A 17,428-nucleotide genomic window follows, 5' to 3' on the forward strand; every position below is an offset into this window, starting at 1 on the left:
TAACTGTGTGACAGGCACTGTGCTTGGGCCGGAGGAAACAAGTTAAACAACATGTTCTGTGTTCTTGAGGTATCTGCAGTTTAGAGGGGGAGGCAAAGATAAAGGCAAAATGGAATACAGACTACGATGGAGGCCGATGTGTCCATGACTGTGCAATGAGAGCATGGAGGAGGATTCTGTTTGTATCACAGCCCAAGCTGCCTTTCCCGAGAAGGACAGGGCGAGAGGAGTGGGCGTTCCTGCATGTTCCATGCAGCACGTGCAGAGAAAGAGAGGGAAGAACAATCATGGGTCTCCTAGGGCGGCAGATAGTGAAATATTGCTCCCATGGGAAATGTGAATGCAGTGCGGGAGATAGGTATTGGGGGCTTTGGGGAGGGCTGTTAGGAGGAATAAATGGCAAAATCCCAAAGATCCATCAGTATATACATGTTTGGTTTAGATATTTTCCCCCTGTCTGCAAAAGGGAGCCATGGAAGATGTCTGACCAGTGGTACAATAGGACAAGGTTGACATTTTAAAAATAGTTCTCCGGCAGGAGACTCTGGGGGAAAGAGTGTGAAAATGGTCTATGAAAGAGAGAGGAAAAGACAGGCTTGAGGAGAGCAGTGCCAGCAGGAATGGAGATGAAGACACAAATGGGAAGCGGGTGGATTCAGGAGGTAAAGCAACATAGACTGTGGGATGAGGGCTTAGGAATATCTGAGGGATCTGACATGACACACAGATTTCAGACCTGGAAACGGGGTAGCAGATTCTCCGAGACAAGGAAAATAGAAGGAGTAGCAGGTTGTGGGCAAGTGGGATGTGTGTGGTTGGGGGGATGGAGGGGCTGAAGAATGATGAATCCCTAGAGGTATGTTCACCTTTTAATTACACGTCTATAACACAAATCATTTGTTTCCATCATTTGGCATGGATTTATATACAACCTTATTTTGTGATGAATGTTGGCTGTGGTATATATTGACTTTTCAGCAATTGTCCAAGCTACTTGAAAGCAGAAACATTAAACTGCGTAATATGCCACTGTTCACTGAGCACAGTACTTTGGGCCTAGCAAGTTCTCATCAAATATTCATGAAATAAATATATATCACATTTGGATTTTCTGGTTTTGTTCATCTCCTATCACATTAATTAGCATGATTCCATGCTTTCTTTTTCTTGCCCTCCATCATTCTGATGCTCTTTTGTATCTAAAATGTTCACTTTCTTGGAGTTTATAGCATTTCCCCCCTTTATCTTAAATCTCTACAGCAGTTTAGACCAACATTAAAAACAATATCAACTGTTTCATTACTTGATTTGCCCCTTTAAAAGTTCCTTATGTTTTCTCAGAATTCTGCCCTCCCTCTTCTCTCACTTGTGGTCTTTTTAAATTTTCTCCCACTCATTTTCCTTTCCTTTGTCAGACTTCTCAACCTACCACTTTCCCCCTTCCATCAGAGCCTTTATCCCTTTAAGGTTTACATTTCTTTACAAGAGCTCTCTTTCTGCCATCTGTTTAGTTTTTCTAGATGGAGCACCGTAAGACTCTCATTATGTATCATTTCTTTTACTTATTATAATTTCTATTATAACTTTGAAATTTACGATGCATCATATGCATAGATTGGGAAGGAAACAGAAGCAGCCCACGACAGGTGGCCCTTCCAGCTGTGTTTCCTCCATCCCTAACCTGGGGCCGGTCCAGCGCCCTAAGGCTCTCTGCTCGGCTGACTCTTCCCCTCTCCTCTCTTCAAGTTTCTCCTGGTGTAAAATATTTTCCAGAGAAATCCTGAAGTATCTGACAGAAACCTGAAATCTGGTCTTGGATTTACAACCAGTCAACTAGGGAATGCTGCTCAGTATCCGTGTGGCTGTTTTCCTGTCTCCTTAACTGAAAAAAAAAAAAAAGGGGGGGTCCATAATGAATGGGTAAATTAGATGGAGTGACACACCTGGAAGGATGCTCTCTACAAACAGAAAATATTATTGTTCAGTTTTCTCCTCTTAAAACTCCTCAAACAAACCTGGCCTTCTTTTTATCATTTTGTTCCATCAAAAGAAATACAAAGAAAAGCCAAGAAACTAGAAAAATAAGTAAAGAAATAGTACGGAGTTCTGAGAAGTAAAATTAACAAGCTGCTAGAGATAGTCATAAAAGAACAAAGTTGCACTGTGGATATCACTGGGACTACGGCATGTAGCCTAGGCCAATTTTAACAGGTTTTTATCTGGGAATATTTAAGATATTCCCTCTCCAAAAAGAAAAATGCAGTGCAATGATTAATTTTACTCAAATATTTACATAAATATCAATTACACTACAGGCTTGTTTTACTGACCACTAACTACTAATTGGGAAAGGGCTAGGACTACCCTTATACTTATGTGATGATTAAAAAGACAGTATTTTTGATGTTTCAGTGTAAAGCAATAAGAAAATACAATTCCTTTAGTAAAGTGACATTTACACCAATGTGTTAGGAGTATACTTATTACCCTCGGAAGCTATAAAGACACAGATATTCAGTTGTGGTTGAGATCACTGGCTCTAAAGTCAGACAGATGTTGATTGGAAACATCTGTAGAGCCACATTTTGGTAAGCTATTTGCATGTTTCTATCTCCATTTCTAATCTGCAAAATTTGACCAATTACAATACCTAATGCATAAGGATTCAATTTGAGCTTCTGTTTGACTTATGCTCATAGGCTTCTGGGGTGATATCAGTACATATTTTCTTTCGCTATAAAATATTATTTCCATGAAAACACTGAAATACACAGTTCCAAGGTCTCTTCCAACTAGAAGATTTTAAGATGCCCACTAAATGCCATGACTCATGGTAAACATTTGGGCACACGTGTGAAGGGAAGGGGCACCATATCTTGACAAGCTGATAATACAAGCTTGTATAGCTGGGACTCTGGGACATTCAGCAAATGACACATGAGACCGCTGCTCCAGTTCTCATAGGTCCGCCCCCAGTGGTTAGAATCACTGCAATTTTCTACCTTAAAGACATCGAGTTGCATGAGGTCAATTGAGGAAATGGCAAAGATGCACCTCTTCTCTGGTCTGACCTGTCTAAAGCATTATTGTAAAGAGTTATGCCTGAGTTGTTGATAAATGATTATCAAGCTACACTTTATGTGACTCCTCAAAATAGAGGGTAAATCTTCAAAAGTACAAAATATAGAAAAGAGTAAAACAAAACCACTGTTAAATCATGAATTCTGAGTTCTGACAGAACCTGAGTTCAAATCCAGTTTCAATAGCATCTATGTGGCCTTTGTTGGGTCACATGTCTGCAAAGCGAAGCCCTTCCCCTCCCTTTTGAACATTACATTGCAGAGCCACTTAGGGGCTCTCATCTTTGATGCTACATTTTTGAATTAAGGTAAAATTAAGGTAAGGGTTAAGGCTGGTCTATAGAAACAACTCAGTAATCAGAAGGAAAATGAAAAAAAATCAGCCAATAACTTATTGTTTGTTGGTTCCACATCATGTAGATTCACTGTGTTTTTATAAAGCAAAATTGACTTTGTTTTGCTTGACTATTATTGTGGGTTTGGAAGCAAGCATAGGGTTCTCCAGTTTGGTAACATGAAAGTTACAATAAATTGATTTGCATTCATGTCAAAGTAAGCCTCTACCTAACTTTTAAACACTCCAAAGGCCCACATCTTCTGAAACAAAGTTTTGCTCTCCTTGTAAGGAAAAGTTAAAATAATATTCTTTGGGTTTGATTAGCGGTTGATTGAATGGTTAACTATCCATTTAGAGTAAACAAAAAATGAAATCATGTTACTGTACTAGAAAAAAATCCTCCCATTAACATTAATTGAGTTTTAACAAATGAGTTGATTAGAGGGAAAGGAAAGAGGAACACAGTTTGTCAAATGCAACTTGTTGCCATGTTTCCCCACAGACCTAATGTACACTTTCTGGTTAATGACTCATGCATGGAGAACGTTGCTTTTTATTAATTTAATTGTTCTTCCTTTTCAAAGAGCTTATATTCACTTCCTCTGAAAATTATGGAAGATACTCAAAGTGTCATATGCGTATATGTCAAAGGAGCAGCACAGATGATACGCAGTCATGGCCAGAGTTTGTCTTGACTAGTTTAACTTATTTTCTCTGCCATAAGTAAGGACTTACGCTGAGACTAACCCAGAAAAATTAAAGTAGAGCAGGGGTCCAGGTATGAATCAGGATGTACTCATGGTAGGAGTCAGCCAGGTCTGGGGCACAGGTAGGACCAGGGGAATTGGAAGAAGAAGGCCGTCCTGCACACTAGATGGAGTGACGAGTCTTCGAAGCAGGTGGCGGTGGGCATTCAGATGAAATCCCTATGTCTGTGATTCACATTGGTCATCTAGTGGCTGCCAGAGACTCATAGAAGAGTCCTCAGAACTAGCTGGGGTGCGAGGGGCAGGGCGAACAGGGGAGGATTAGTCACAAAGAATTTGCAAAACAAAACCAACCAAACCAAAGACCACGGAGTGTGCCTGCTGTTTTCACTAGACATTCTCTAAAACTTTGGGGGTTCAGAACAATGTTTGATGAAAAGTGGGAGAGAGTTCTTCCCTCCCTCCTCGGGGCACTGTGAGACCTTCGTTGCCCCTCCTGCTCCTGAAGGAGACACCCCGCAGCTGTGGGCGGCAGAGGCCAGATCCCTTGCTGGTTTTGCAGGTAGAGGAGGCCTTGACAGAGTCAAAAAAGACTTTTCAGTAGCTGACACGACTTTCCTTCAGACAGTGGCAGACTTCTGAGGGAGGCTGGAGTATTATAATTACTGCAATTCTATTTTTACCCAGACTAGTATAAACTTGGTTAATGCTTGTGAGAGAAGAACATCAGAAAGGTTCTCTTCTACTCAGAGAAAAGGCATCATGGGGTGGCGGGAATTGCACAGCTGTGGGATCAGCAGATTTGGGGAGATTCTCACTAGCCCACTTACTGTGTGCCAGCCACAGCTCCAAATAAGTGCTTGATGAGTGCTTATTTATTTAATCCTCACAACAAGCCCGTTACTCTCTCAGTCTTACATATGAGACAGTGGAAGCACAGAGAGGTCAATTAATTTGTCCAGGTCACACAGCTTCTAAGTGGAAACCTGGGACCTAAAGCAGAGAGCCTGACTCTGGTGACTGTCCTCTTACCACCAAGAGACACTCGTCGTGCCTGGCGTAGAGAAGGTGCTCACTAAATGTTTGCTGATACAATCATTTCCCCAAAGTATTAAAAATGCATTGCGTTTATTATTCTGGACTTAATAGACTGACCACACTTAAAAGGAAACAGAAAAATCCCTACAAGTACACCAAAATGATATAAAATCTCAAATGATCAGAACATGTACAATTATTTATTAGACTTTTCTGATTAACCAAGGAAAATTACTTCATACTTTCAATGAAGCATAAGGAAACTAAATTTCCAGAAGGTTCCGTGGCCCACACCAAGCCACGGAGCTGTCAAGTAAATTAGTTTGCGCTAGACCCTCCCTAGGACTCCCAAGTTTTCTTCTAGCTCTTTCCCCCAGTGTCACATTGCTGCCTAGTCTCAGGGGAAGGGATCGTGTTAACCCAGGATGCTCTCTGGAGATTGATAACTAGAATGACAGGATCTCAAGGGCTGTGATTCTTTTGTTCTTCCTCTCATCTGGTTGCCAGGCAGAGAACAATTCTGACTGAATATACTGTTTAATTATTGCAGTTAATCATACCGAGAATCAACAACATTAATCATTAAAAAGGAGAAAAAAATGGACAAAACACAATGTATAACCATCCTGATTTCAAGCCCAAGGTGTCACCACCCATTCAGCTCTGAGCCAGAAAATTACATAGCAACAATAAAGGACAATTAGATAAATCAGAAAACCTATCAGCCCATTCTCCGGGTTCACTTACCTTGGTGCGGAGGATGAGTGGCAGGGGCAATAAAATCAACAGAGTGAAAACTACAAGGAGAAACCGGCGATAAACTAAAATATAACTGAAGAATTTCATTGTCCTGAACAGGTGCCTTCTAATAGTGTTCTCCTCAAAAAAAAGGCAGACGTTAAATAGCCAACCTGGATTAATATTTCTCTAGCCCATCATCTTCATTTACTGCCCCAGACTCACCAGCACGAGTTAAAATTAAATCTCAATTTTTATTGTTTTACTGTCACAATTCACATGGAGAGATAAGCCCAAGAGTGTTTGCGAGAAATCAAAGACCATTTTCTGCTATGTTTTTGAAGGGCAAAACTGTCCTTATTTAGTCTGTGCACATTAACTGGAATATGAACTGGCCAAGTCTAGGAGAAGGCAAACCATGAGTCTGGTTGAGTCTGCCCACAATGAGGCCCCTCCCCACCTTCTGATGTTCCCTGAATTTGAGGCGCCACACTTGCGTGGTGCCTTGAGCAGGTCTTTACTGGGTGCCTCCAGTACCCTTTCCAGTGAAGCTCATTTTCAGTTTGTGAATCGAAATAGCAACCCCAGTAGTAGGAATTCCAGTGTGAAAAGGCAAGTTTTTGCTACAGATGGGTTTTTCTGGGACTTCTCAGATAAGGTATTGAGGCAGCTAAATGCACTGCCTTTGTGGAGTTTGGCTCAGAGGAGACCTCCTGACCGCTCTCATTTAGGACTTCTCTGTTCTCATTCAAAAGATAAATACCACTGCTTCTGAGAGTGAATAGTATTTTTCTCCACAGTAGCACACTCAATTGCACAATAATTTCTTCACTGTTCAAAAGCAAAGTTCCGTGTTTCTTGAACCCTATGGCCTCTTTGGATAGGAAACCAAAAGTTACCATAAAGTCTTCCATAAGCCCTCACCTGTAAGACTTTTTCAGAACTGAGTTGATACTATTGTGCTGATACTGACTATATTAACTAGGTAATTATCAGGGAATTTGTACAGAGATGAGTCATTACGGCCATTCAAGAGGAGTGTGTGTACGTGTGTGCGCACGTGCGTGTGTGTGTGTGTGTGTGTGTGTGTGTGTAAACGGGAACTGTTCTGACAGTGACATTGAGGATCTGTTTTGAAACACCTCAGGGCTAGGGACTCACTGGTTAGTTTCTCATTGTGTCGTAAATTAATCATCCAACAAACCTCAATTAAACAACTACTATGCACCTAGCCCTAGGTATAAACAAAACACATTTCCTTCTATAATCTATAGTCAATTTCTCTAGCCACAAATAACCTTAGTTTTATATAATCTGTGGTTAGCATTTAGACCTTATTTCTAATTCCCCATTAATGTAACTCTGCCTTCTTTTCCCATCAAGAAAGATAATTCTTTCACCAACACTCACCTCGCTGTACTGTTAATGTGGATGAGAAAACATTTTTTCCCCTCTAAAAGTCTAAATTTCTAAAGATATATCATATATAGTGATTCAGGAAAATCAGTAAACAGAAAAAAAGTCTCCAAACCAGAAAGGCACATTACATCTTGAATTTCTCAGGTGAAAAAATGGGAGGGTAATTATAAATAATAGTAGTAAATAGTGAGCAGTAATAAATGAGCAGTAATAATAAATAGCGTTAAAAAACACATTAAAGGAGGAGAGTTATTTAAAGCAGTTTTGATACTTTTTTTTCTATATAACAGTACAGTTCATTGCATGCTTTTTTTATATGTATTTTTTGAAGAAACCATGTCTGTTCTCAGATTTCCTTCAGCCACCTGGTGAGACCATTTGAGCCGCACTTTCTCATCTTAGAAGATCTTACTCTGTGAGATGATACCAAAAATGAAAAGGTATTTGTGTGATATTTAATGGAAATGAAGGCCTATGCACGCAGGGAACAGTGGCACTCAAGCCAGACAAAGGCTAAAGGTAAAACAATTGACATTTTGTCAGGGCCTCCTTTCAGTGCGCTGTTTTGTCTATTCTGGCTCCCATTTCTCACCAGACCAAGTCTTGCAGGACCCTCCTATTATGGCCTGAGTTTCTAGCCAGCTCCATCTTTTCTGGCTGCCCTTTATCACAAAATGGTTCTACCTTTTCTTTACGTCCAGCCAATCTCCTTTTCCTCAGGGGTTTTCTCTCCATTGTCGTTGAGATAAAAGATCTGAGAAAACAATTCACACTAAACACAAGAGACTAATATAAGCGGCACACCTCTGCAAGAGCCAGCAGGGAATGAAACTCTAATGGGAGACTTTGGGCCCCTTGGAAACACATCTTAAGGTATCTTTCAAATCACATCACGGTGCTAACCGGTACCACAGTTGTCAAATTTCATCTCTTATTTGTATAGAAAAACATAAATCTCTCTTACTACATCACAATTGTGCTGTTTTATCTATCTGATCTAAAATGAATCACACCATTGTGTAACCATGCATTAGTCCATTTAAAACATCTTCTCTATGAATATAAAAATATTACAAATATTGTTCATCCATTTACAATCATCTACTTTGTGTCAGGAAGGTTACCACCTCATTTAGTCTTCAAAACCCAATACAATTCATTCCTATACACTAACAATGAAAAATCAGAAAGAGAAATTAAGGAAACACTCCCATTTACCACTGCAACAAAAAGAATAAAATACCTAGGAATAAACCTACCTAAGGAGACAAAAGACCTGTATGCAGAAAACTATAAGACACTGATGAAAGAAATCAAAGACAATACAAACAGATGGAGAGATATACCATGTTCTTGGATTGGAAGAATCAACATTGTGAATGTGACTGTACTCCCCAAAGCAATCTACAGATTTAATGCAATCCCTATCAAGTTACCAATGGCATTTTTCACAGAACTGGAAAAAAAATTTTACAATCTGTATGGAAACACAAAACCCTGAATAGCCAAAGCAATCTTGAGAAAGAAAAAAACTGAGCTGGAGGAATCAGGCTCACTGACTTCAGACTACACTACAAAGCTACAGTATTCAAGACTGTATGGTACTGGCACAAAAACAGAAATATAGATCAATGGAACAGGATAGAAAGCCCAGAGATAAACCCACGCACATATGGTCACCTTATCTTTGACAAAGGAGGCAAGAATATACAATGGAGAAAAGACAGCCTCTTCAATAAGTGGTGCTGGGAAAATTGGACAGCTACATGTAAAAGAATGAAATTAGAACACTCCCTAACACCATACACAAAAATAAACTCAAAATGGATTAAAGACCTAAATGTAAGGCCAGACACTATAAAGCTCTTAGAGAAAAACATAGGCAGAACACTCTATGACATAAATCACAGCAAGATCCTTTTTGACCCACCTCCTACAGAAATGGAAATAAAACCAAAAATAAACAGATGGGACCTAATGAAACTTAAAAGCTTTTACACAGCAAAGGAAAACATAAACAAGATAAAATGACAAACTTCAGAATGGGAGAAAATATTTGCAAATGAAGCAACTGACAAAAGATTAATCTACAAAATTTACAAGCAGCTCATGCAGCTCAATAACAAAAAAACAAACAGGCCCGCGCGCTGCGATGAGGAGTGGCCCCCACTCGCCGCAACTGGAGAAAGCCCTCACACAGAAACGAAGACCCAACACAGCCAAAAATAAAAATAACAAATAAATAATAAATTAAAAAAAAAAACAACCCACCCAATCCAAAAATGGGCAGAAGACCTAAATAGACATTTCTCCAAAGAAGATGTGCAGATTGCCAACAAACACATGAAAGGATGCTCAACATCACTAATCATTAGAGAAATGCAAAACAAAACTACAATGAGGTATCACCACACCAGTCAGAATGGCCATCATCAAAAAATCTACAAACAATAAATGCTGGAGAAGGTATGGAGAAAAGGGAACCCTCTTGCACTGTTGGTGGGAATGTAAATTGATACAGCCACTATGGAGAACAGTATGGAGGTTCCTTAAAAAACTAAAAATAGAACTACCATATGACCCAGCAATCCCCCTACTGGGCATATACCCTGAGAAAACCATAATTCAAAAAGATTCATGTACCGCAATGTTCATTGCAGCTCTATTTACAATAACCAGGACATGGAAACAACCTAAGTGTCCATCGACAGATGAATGAATAAAGAAGATGTGACACATATATACAATGGAATATGACTCAGCCATGAAAAGAAACGAAACTGAGTTATTTGTAGTGAGGTGGATGGACCTAGGGTCTGTCATACAGAGTGAAGTAAGTCAGAAAGAGAAAAACAAATACCGTATGCTAATACATATATATGGAATAAAAAAAAAGAAAAGATTCTGAAGAACCTAGGGGCAGGACAGGAATAAAGACGCAGACGTAGAGAATGGACTTGAGGACACAGGGAGGGGGAAGGGTAAGCTGGGACAAAGTGAGAGAGTGGCATGGACATATATACACTACCAAATGTAAAATAGATAGCTAGTGGGAAGCAGCTGCATAGCACAGGGAGATCAGCTCGGTACTTTATGTCCACCTAGAGGGTGGGGTAGGGAGGGTGGGAAGGAGACACAAGATGGAGGGGATATGGGGATATATGTATACGTATAGCTGATTCACTTTGTTGTACAGCAGAAACTAACACAACATTGTAAAGCAATTATACTCCAATAAAGATGTTAAAAAAAAACACAACACAATGAGGTTATCACCTCACACCAGTCAGAATGGTCATCATCAAAAAATCTAGAAAAAATAAATGCTGGAGAGGGTGTGGAGAAAAGGGAACCCTCCTGCACTGTTGGTGAGAATGTAAATTGATACAGCCACTATGGAGAACAGTATGGAGATGTCTTAAAAAACTAAAAATAGAACTACCATATGATCCAGCAATCCCACTACTGGGTATATACCCTGAGAAAACCATAATTCAAAAAGAGACATGTACCACAATATTCATTGCAGCACTATTTGCAATAGCAGGACATGGAAACAACGTAAATGTCCATTGATAAACGAATGGATAAAGAAGATGTGGCACATACATACAATGGAATATTACTCAGCCATAAAAAGAAATGAAATTGAGTTATTTGTAGTGAGGTGGATGGACCTAGAGTCTGTCACACAGAGTGAAGTAAGTCAGAAAGAGAAAAACAAATACCATATGCTAACTCATATATATGGAATCTAGAAAAATGGTACTGATGAACCTAGTGGTAGGGCAGGAATAAAGATGCAGACGTTGAGAACAGACTTGAGGTCATGGAGGTGAAGGGGAGGCTGGGACACTGTGAGAGAATGGCATTGACATGTATACACTACCAAATGTAAAATAGCTCGCTAGTGGGAAGCGGCTGCGTAGCACAGGGAGATCAGCTCGGTGCTTTGTGATGACCTACAAGGGTGGGATAGGGAGGGTGGATGGGAGGGAGGCTCAAGAAGGAGGGGATGTGGAGATATATGTATGCATATAGCTGATTCATTTTGTTGTACAGCATAAAACAGCACAACACTGTAAGGCAATTATACTCCAAGAAAGATGTATAAAAAAAAAACCCAATACAAGGGATTGGTACTGTGTGTATTTTTAGAATTGTTTCTGTTTACAGATTTGGAAACTAAAATTCAAAGAGGCCAAGTAAAATTCCCAGGTACTAAGTGGTATGACAATGATTTAAATCCAGTTATTTCTGGGACCTAAGGCAATGTGGGGTTTTTTTGGTACTATGTCACGTGTCTACCATAATGACTATTAGCTTGACACTACACACTAAATCCTCAAGCCTAGCATTTGTATATATGTACATGGTTTGGTTGGCTTAGGGACTGTAGCTCTAGGGCTTGCTTTCTTAATGTCCATCGAGACTTATGATTGGACATAACTTATGTGAAAAGCAGGTTCAGCCACAAATAGAAAGATTCCTTCTTCATATATTCTGCTATTTTCATGAAGACTTTAGATACTTAAGTTGTGTAGACAAGCAACATGAGGGGAAAGGAAACCAGATTTTATGTGCCATCCCTGAGAGATCCCAGGCTTCCCTCAGGCTTGTTTTCTGGTTTTCTCTTTCTTATGCCATATTTACTCTCAAATTTGTGCTCTTCTTCAGGCCTTTCCCTCTTCCAAGGAAATGCTTCCCTTCTGTGTCTTTAAATCCCACCCATCCTGGAAGTTTGACCCAGTAGACTCATCTCAAATCTGCTGCTCTCTATAAATCCATCCTGACAATTCCTGACTTTCCATGGACCCACCTGGGAAGCTCCTTTGGCCAACTGTATTCAAATAACCTGGAGTGCTTGACAAAAGTGCAGAGTCCCTGCCCTACTGGGTCAAAATGTGGCTTCATGTTTAGTTGGCTCCCTACACAGTTTTTATGCACACTAAAATTTGAGAATCATTGACATAGTATCTGTAAGATGCATTTTGGCCTGTGAGTAGACACACTGACATTAATTACTATTTAAAAAATGCATGTAAGTCTTAAATCCTCAATAAACCCTAGCAAAGCAACAAGTGACTGCTCAGTGAAAAATTTCTCTAAATTTGCCTATAAATATAGATAAATGGGAACAAATTAACCCCATTGCTTATATAGTATGGGTTACAGGAGCAGTTCTTCAATTAAGTATTTAGGTTTTCAAAGACGTATGGCTTGTTCAATGGGGGAATATTTGCTCCATTCCAAGTGTACCCATAAATACTTAGATGAGAAAGTGTATATGCTGAGTGTATGCTTTGACCAAGGAAAAAAAAGTCAAAATGCTTTTATTGTTGGTGAAAGCAGCGAGGCACATTTGTATTTAAAAAGACCACATTGGCTTCATTCTTGGAATTTGTGGATGCCAAAGTGCATGCCAGTTTGACCTTGATTGCTATTGCTGAGACTATCGAGGCAGGAATATAAGACAGATTTTCTCTTCACAGTCATTTGTTTCTAGGCCTTGACTAGTCCCTAATTCTGAAACTCATTCACCGTGTATCCCCATTTATATATTCCAGTTATCAGCATAAATTCTATCATTTCCAGACACTGCACTGTAAAGTGTTTACTCCCTGAGTTCCGTATGTGAGCTGTGCCCTAAAACCTTTTCAGATACTATGAAAAATAAGATCATTTTTTTCCCCTCGTAATTAGCATCCAGTAGTCATTTACTTTGGCACTTTTTAATATTTTCGATTTCTTCATGCTCACTGTTCTTTTCTTTAAGGTGATGAATTCTCTTGACGAAAGTGAAATGTACAGATAATCTATGTAGTGCAATTTCCAGGCCCATATCAATGAACTGTATCAGTTTTTATTTTCATTTCCTAAAATAAAGGATAAAGGCATTACCTAGGGCAGGATAATCTACCCTAGAGACTCTAGGTTCATGCGCAACTCCCTAGACACCTAAATTGGTATCATTCATTATTAACCACAACTTCAATAATCATTCCTCCAATTCCATGAAGTAAATGACTGACTGAACAGAGAAAGACTGAACTGTGTCCTATGAGGTGGTGACCTGAACTCCCATGAACCGAGAAGCAAAGCAAATTCCACAAGAGGTGGATCTATTTTTGGCAAGAACAGCAGCTTCCTGGACACCTTAGCACTCCTGCCCAGACACAACTGGTCACACCCTCCACAGGGGTGCACGGGATGGTTTTCTCTTGGCCAAGCCTGACCTTGTCTTTATCTTGGGCTCTCTGGGGATGAGAGGGGAAAATTCAGGGATGGAGGAAGGAAGAGGGGGATGTTGGGGAGAACGGAAGAGAAAGGACATTCTGGAGCACTTAGCACATTGTTAGAAAAGGAAACTGAATAAAGCTACTCAAAAATGTCTAGAACTCTGTTTACTCCCGCTCCCTGCTTGTCTCTCACCCGCCTGCCCAGTTGCCTTATGAAACAGTCCTATTCCAGCAGCGTTCACACAGGAGACAGTTTGGGGCTCCTCATGAGAACTTTCAGGGTATGCAGAGGTGACCCAGGACTCCCAAATGTAGCATTTATTGTCAGCACCTGCGTGGGAAAGCAGACCAGAGTTTAAGGTGCTTTGAGAGGATTGCTCTGCCTCTAGGACTCCAAAAAATAGAAGCTGAGGACCCACAGAAACAGATCACATAGAACAACCCTGTGATCCCAGCTGATCCAAGTGGTCACTTCTTTTCTAGGGTCAAAAGGATTTCACAGGGTCCAATTAGGCAATCAGAAACTGTTTTGGGTATAGCTCAAGAGACCAGTTTAAAGAAACTAGAAAGGTAAAAGTTTTCCCCTGGAAATCTTAGTGCTGCTATGAATTCACTGTTTTGTTGCTCATAGCCAAATGGGTCCATTTTTCTCCCTCAGGAAAAAATTGGTATTTCTCCCACCATTTTTGCTACCAAAAATATTGTCCATTTGAGCTCGGTGCATCTCTTGTCCTTGATGACAATGAAAAGAAAAAGTTTCTAATGGTGATTTCATTTTAAGTGTAGCAAGTGGCATTGACACAATCCAGCTTACTGTCAAGCTGACCCATCTTCCTTGGAAATTAATTTTTACCTAAATGTGGAATATTTCACAATATGTCATTAACATGAATACAGAAAGCCAGCCGGGGGCCCTCTTGCAGTAATTTTCTGCTGGCATAGCTACAGCATTCACTACTCTTCACCTCTTGACTTCTTTGTTACTATTTGGGTTTGGTGGCTTTCGGTTCAAAATGGTTGCTTATGGAGGCAACTCATCGTTTAAGGGAAGGAAATGTGTGCCTCGTGACTACTTACAACCTTATGAAGAAAAATACCAACATTTATTCTGACAAGTTATTTATGCTTTCATTTTTGTCCATTTTCTTTACCATAGACTCACAGAGGTACATTTTGAGAACAATATTTTCTTCTTCATTTGTAGGACTGTACAGTTAAACCACATTAATGGACAGACCATGAGGGGTCAGCTTAGTTTATACTTTTGGCCTGGATAAACATGATATAAAATGATAGGGGTGAGGAATAGTTTGAATTCTGGGAGGTTTTAAACGAAACAGGGCTAATAAAATAGACTCTTGTAGTGACTGCATTGATGTGAATAAGATACTGTGCCTTCTTCACAAGGGACCTTGCCATCGAATGGGGAAGACAGCATGTATACAGCCAAGAACTCCTGGTGGCTTCGTAGAGCATAAGACAAGCGCTATGGGAGGGCAATTAATTCTAAGCACTCTGTTATCTTTCATAGTCCCTAAAATAACTAATTATAAAATTTCACGGCAAGAGTCTTGATCTAATATGGTTTTCTCTACTTTTAGAGAATCGTAGCATCTCTGGTTTGGAAAATTGTTCTAGCCCCCCCGCCCCGGAAATATCGGTGCCCAAAAGCCCATTCTTTCCTAGCCCATTCTTGAATGACTCATCCCTCATTCCATATTTAAATATCCCCTCTCTTCTCTGTTAGATTTTTTTTCCCTGGAAGTTGAGCCAAAATTTGTCTTCCTGTAGCTTCCATCTACTGTTTTAATTCTGCTTTTTGGGATCATTGGGGGGGAAATCAAGCTGCTCTTCCACATGACAGCCTTTATATATTTGAAGTCTTCCCTTACCCGTTTGCTTCAACTATTTCTCACATCTCAGATTTTAAGTTTCTTCACAGTCTTGGGAGCTCATCTTAAATTAAGAACAGGGACTCGTTTTTTCCTATATCCCTGGCTGGTGCCTGAGTTCAATGCTCTGTTGCAGATGCTCTTTGGCAGACAGGAGCAGAACCGGACTATCACCTCCCTGGTTCTGGATGTGGTTCCTGTAGCAACGCCGGCTGCATTTGCCCTGTGACATTGCTGAAATATTTTGAGCTTGCTATCCCATAAACTTTGAAAATATTTTTCTATGTGCTATAGCTAAGTAATCTCTGTCTTCTCATCTTAATAAATACGGCAAATTTTCCCTACTAATTTTCATCTTGTTAGATTTTTTACACATGCTTTAAATTGCCATGACTTCTGTAATTCATCACACGCATGCTATACACATATTTAATGAGTGTCCACCCCATTTTTATTCAAAATCATTGATAATGTATTCAGCAAGCTCCCTTCTCCAAGTACCTCCCTTCAAGTTGACACTCTCGCATTAGAAAGTAGCTTTTGGATACTATCATTAACTCAGGCCTACTGAATCATCTCCCTTTCTAGGCAGACACCTCACTCTCTGATATACATACAGTTAATAGCAATGACTTTTGCCCTGTTGACAATCAGGATGGCATTTTCCTGTCTTTGAGCACAAATTCACATTTCCTATAAAATTTTTGAAATCTACCTTCCCAGAAACTTAGATTACACATACGATTATGTCCACCTTTCCACTCCTTGGCTGGCAAAAATGCCAACAAGGACATAAACAGTTTTTTCTAAGGCGTAAGTTACTTTCAACTTCACAAACCAATTCTTCTTCTATACTTCAAAATATGCATTTGTCTGGATAAGAAATGTTAGTTATTATACTTATTGTGGCATTGATTTCTCCAGACAAAGAAGGATTATCCATCAATCATTATTTAAAAATTAGAAATGATCATTTTTTCTAGAAAGGAAATGCTGTCAGTATTAAATATGTATGAATGCCTATGTGTGACTCTATAAACAGTCAACCAGGACATCACCTGTGGAGTTAGTGTGAACCTAATAGTACTGGAAACCACTAGCAGATTTCCTCCAGGCCATTCTTTCCTTTCTTTTCTCCGGTAGGGATGTTACCTCCCAGGCAGATTCAGCACCAGCCACTCAGCCATCTTGGCAGAGTCTGCTGGGGAGATAGAAAACCTGGACCGGGAAGCAGCAAGGCTGAAAGAGTGAAAGGACCTCAAACGCTCCCCTCAGGGGAAGGAGGCATCCCCTGAAATTATAAAGACCCAAGGAAAGAAAAATCAAATTACTGATGGCTAGTATTTTGTCATACCCTTGATTTCCAATGGCAATCTCATTTTTACGGATGAGGCTTCAGGAGGTTAAGTAACTTACTTAAGGTCACTCAAACCAGGTCCAGATTTGTTTGATTCCAAAGCTTGTGCTCTTTTCACCCAACTCACCACTAGCTCTGACTTCATATGGGACAGCATACTTGGATGCCAACTAGTGAGGAAGGCACAGAGGACAGGGCTCCAAAAGTGAGCCTATCTAAAGACACAGGAGCTAGAGTCATTTCTGAGTAGCCTGTCTTGTTTGCTATTGGGAATGTGGGAAACGGACTGCAGCCACTGAAAGGAGGGGTCTACAGAGCACCCTGGTCAATTGCTCTTATGTTGAGCCAGCTGTCCTGCCCAGATGAGTAATTTGTTCTTGGATCAGGAACTGAAAGCGGGATGCAAATACATTAATTTATAAACCTTGGCAGAGATTGGGGGGGTGGCAGCTTAGTGGCCATGAAGGTGCCTGGTGTGGTGACCTGAGGAGCCAACATATCAGGCTCATGACTAGGGCGACAAATTGTACCAGTTTTCCCAGGACTGAGAGTTTTCTGGGACATGAGACTTTCGGTACTAAAATTAGGAGAGTCCCAGGCAAACTAGAATGTGGAGGATTA

The 17,428-nt window shown here is 40.1% G+C and overlaps 1 protein-coding gene across 1 annotated transcript in view; it reads right to left on the minus strand.

Moving 5' to 3' along the window:
- The window catches only part of SLC13A1 (solute carrier family 13 member 1), a 75,809-nt gene extending 69,801 nt beyond the window's left edge, over positions 1-6,008 (minus strand). The window contains exon 1 of the mRNA XM_068550073.1: positions 5,910-6,008. Within this exon, the coding sequence (XP_068406174.1) occupies positions 5,910-6,008 (99 nt within the window). The remainder of the gene's footprint in view (positions 1-5,909) is intronic.
- Positions 6,009-17,428: the final 11,420 nt, after the last annotated feature.

Source organism: Eschrichtius robustus, chromosome 8 (genome assembly GCF_028021215.1).
Source record: "Eschrichtius robustus isolate mEscRob2 chromosome 8, mEscRob2.pri, whole genome shotgun sequence".
Taxonomy (NCBI): Eukaryota; Metazoa; Chordata; class Mammalia; order Artiodactyla; family Eschrichtiidae; genus Eschrichtius; species Eschrichtius robustus.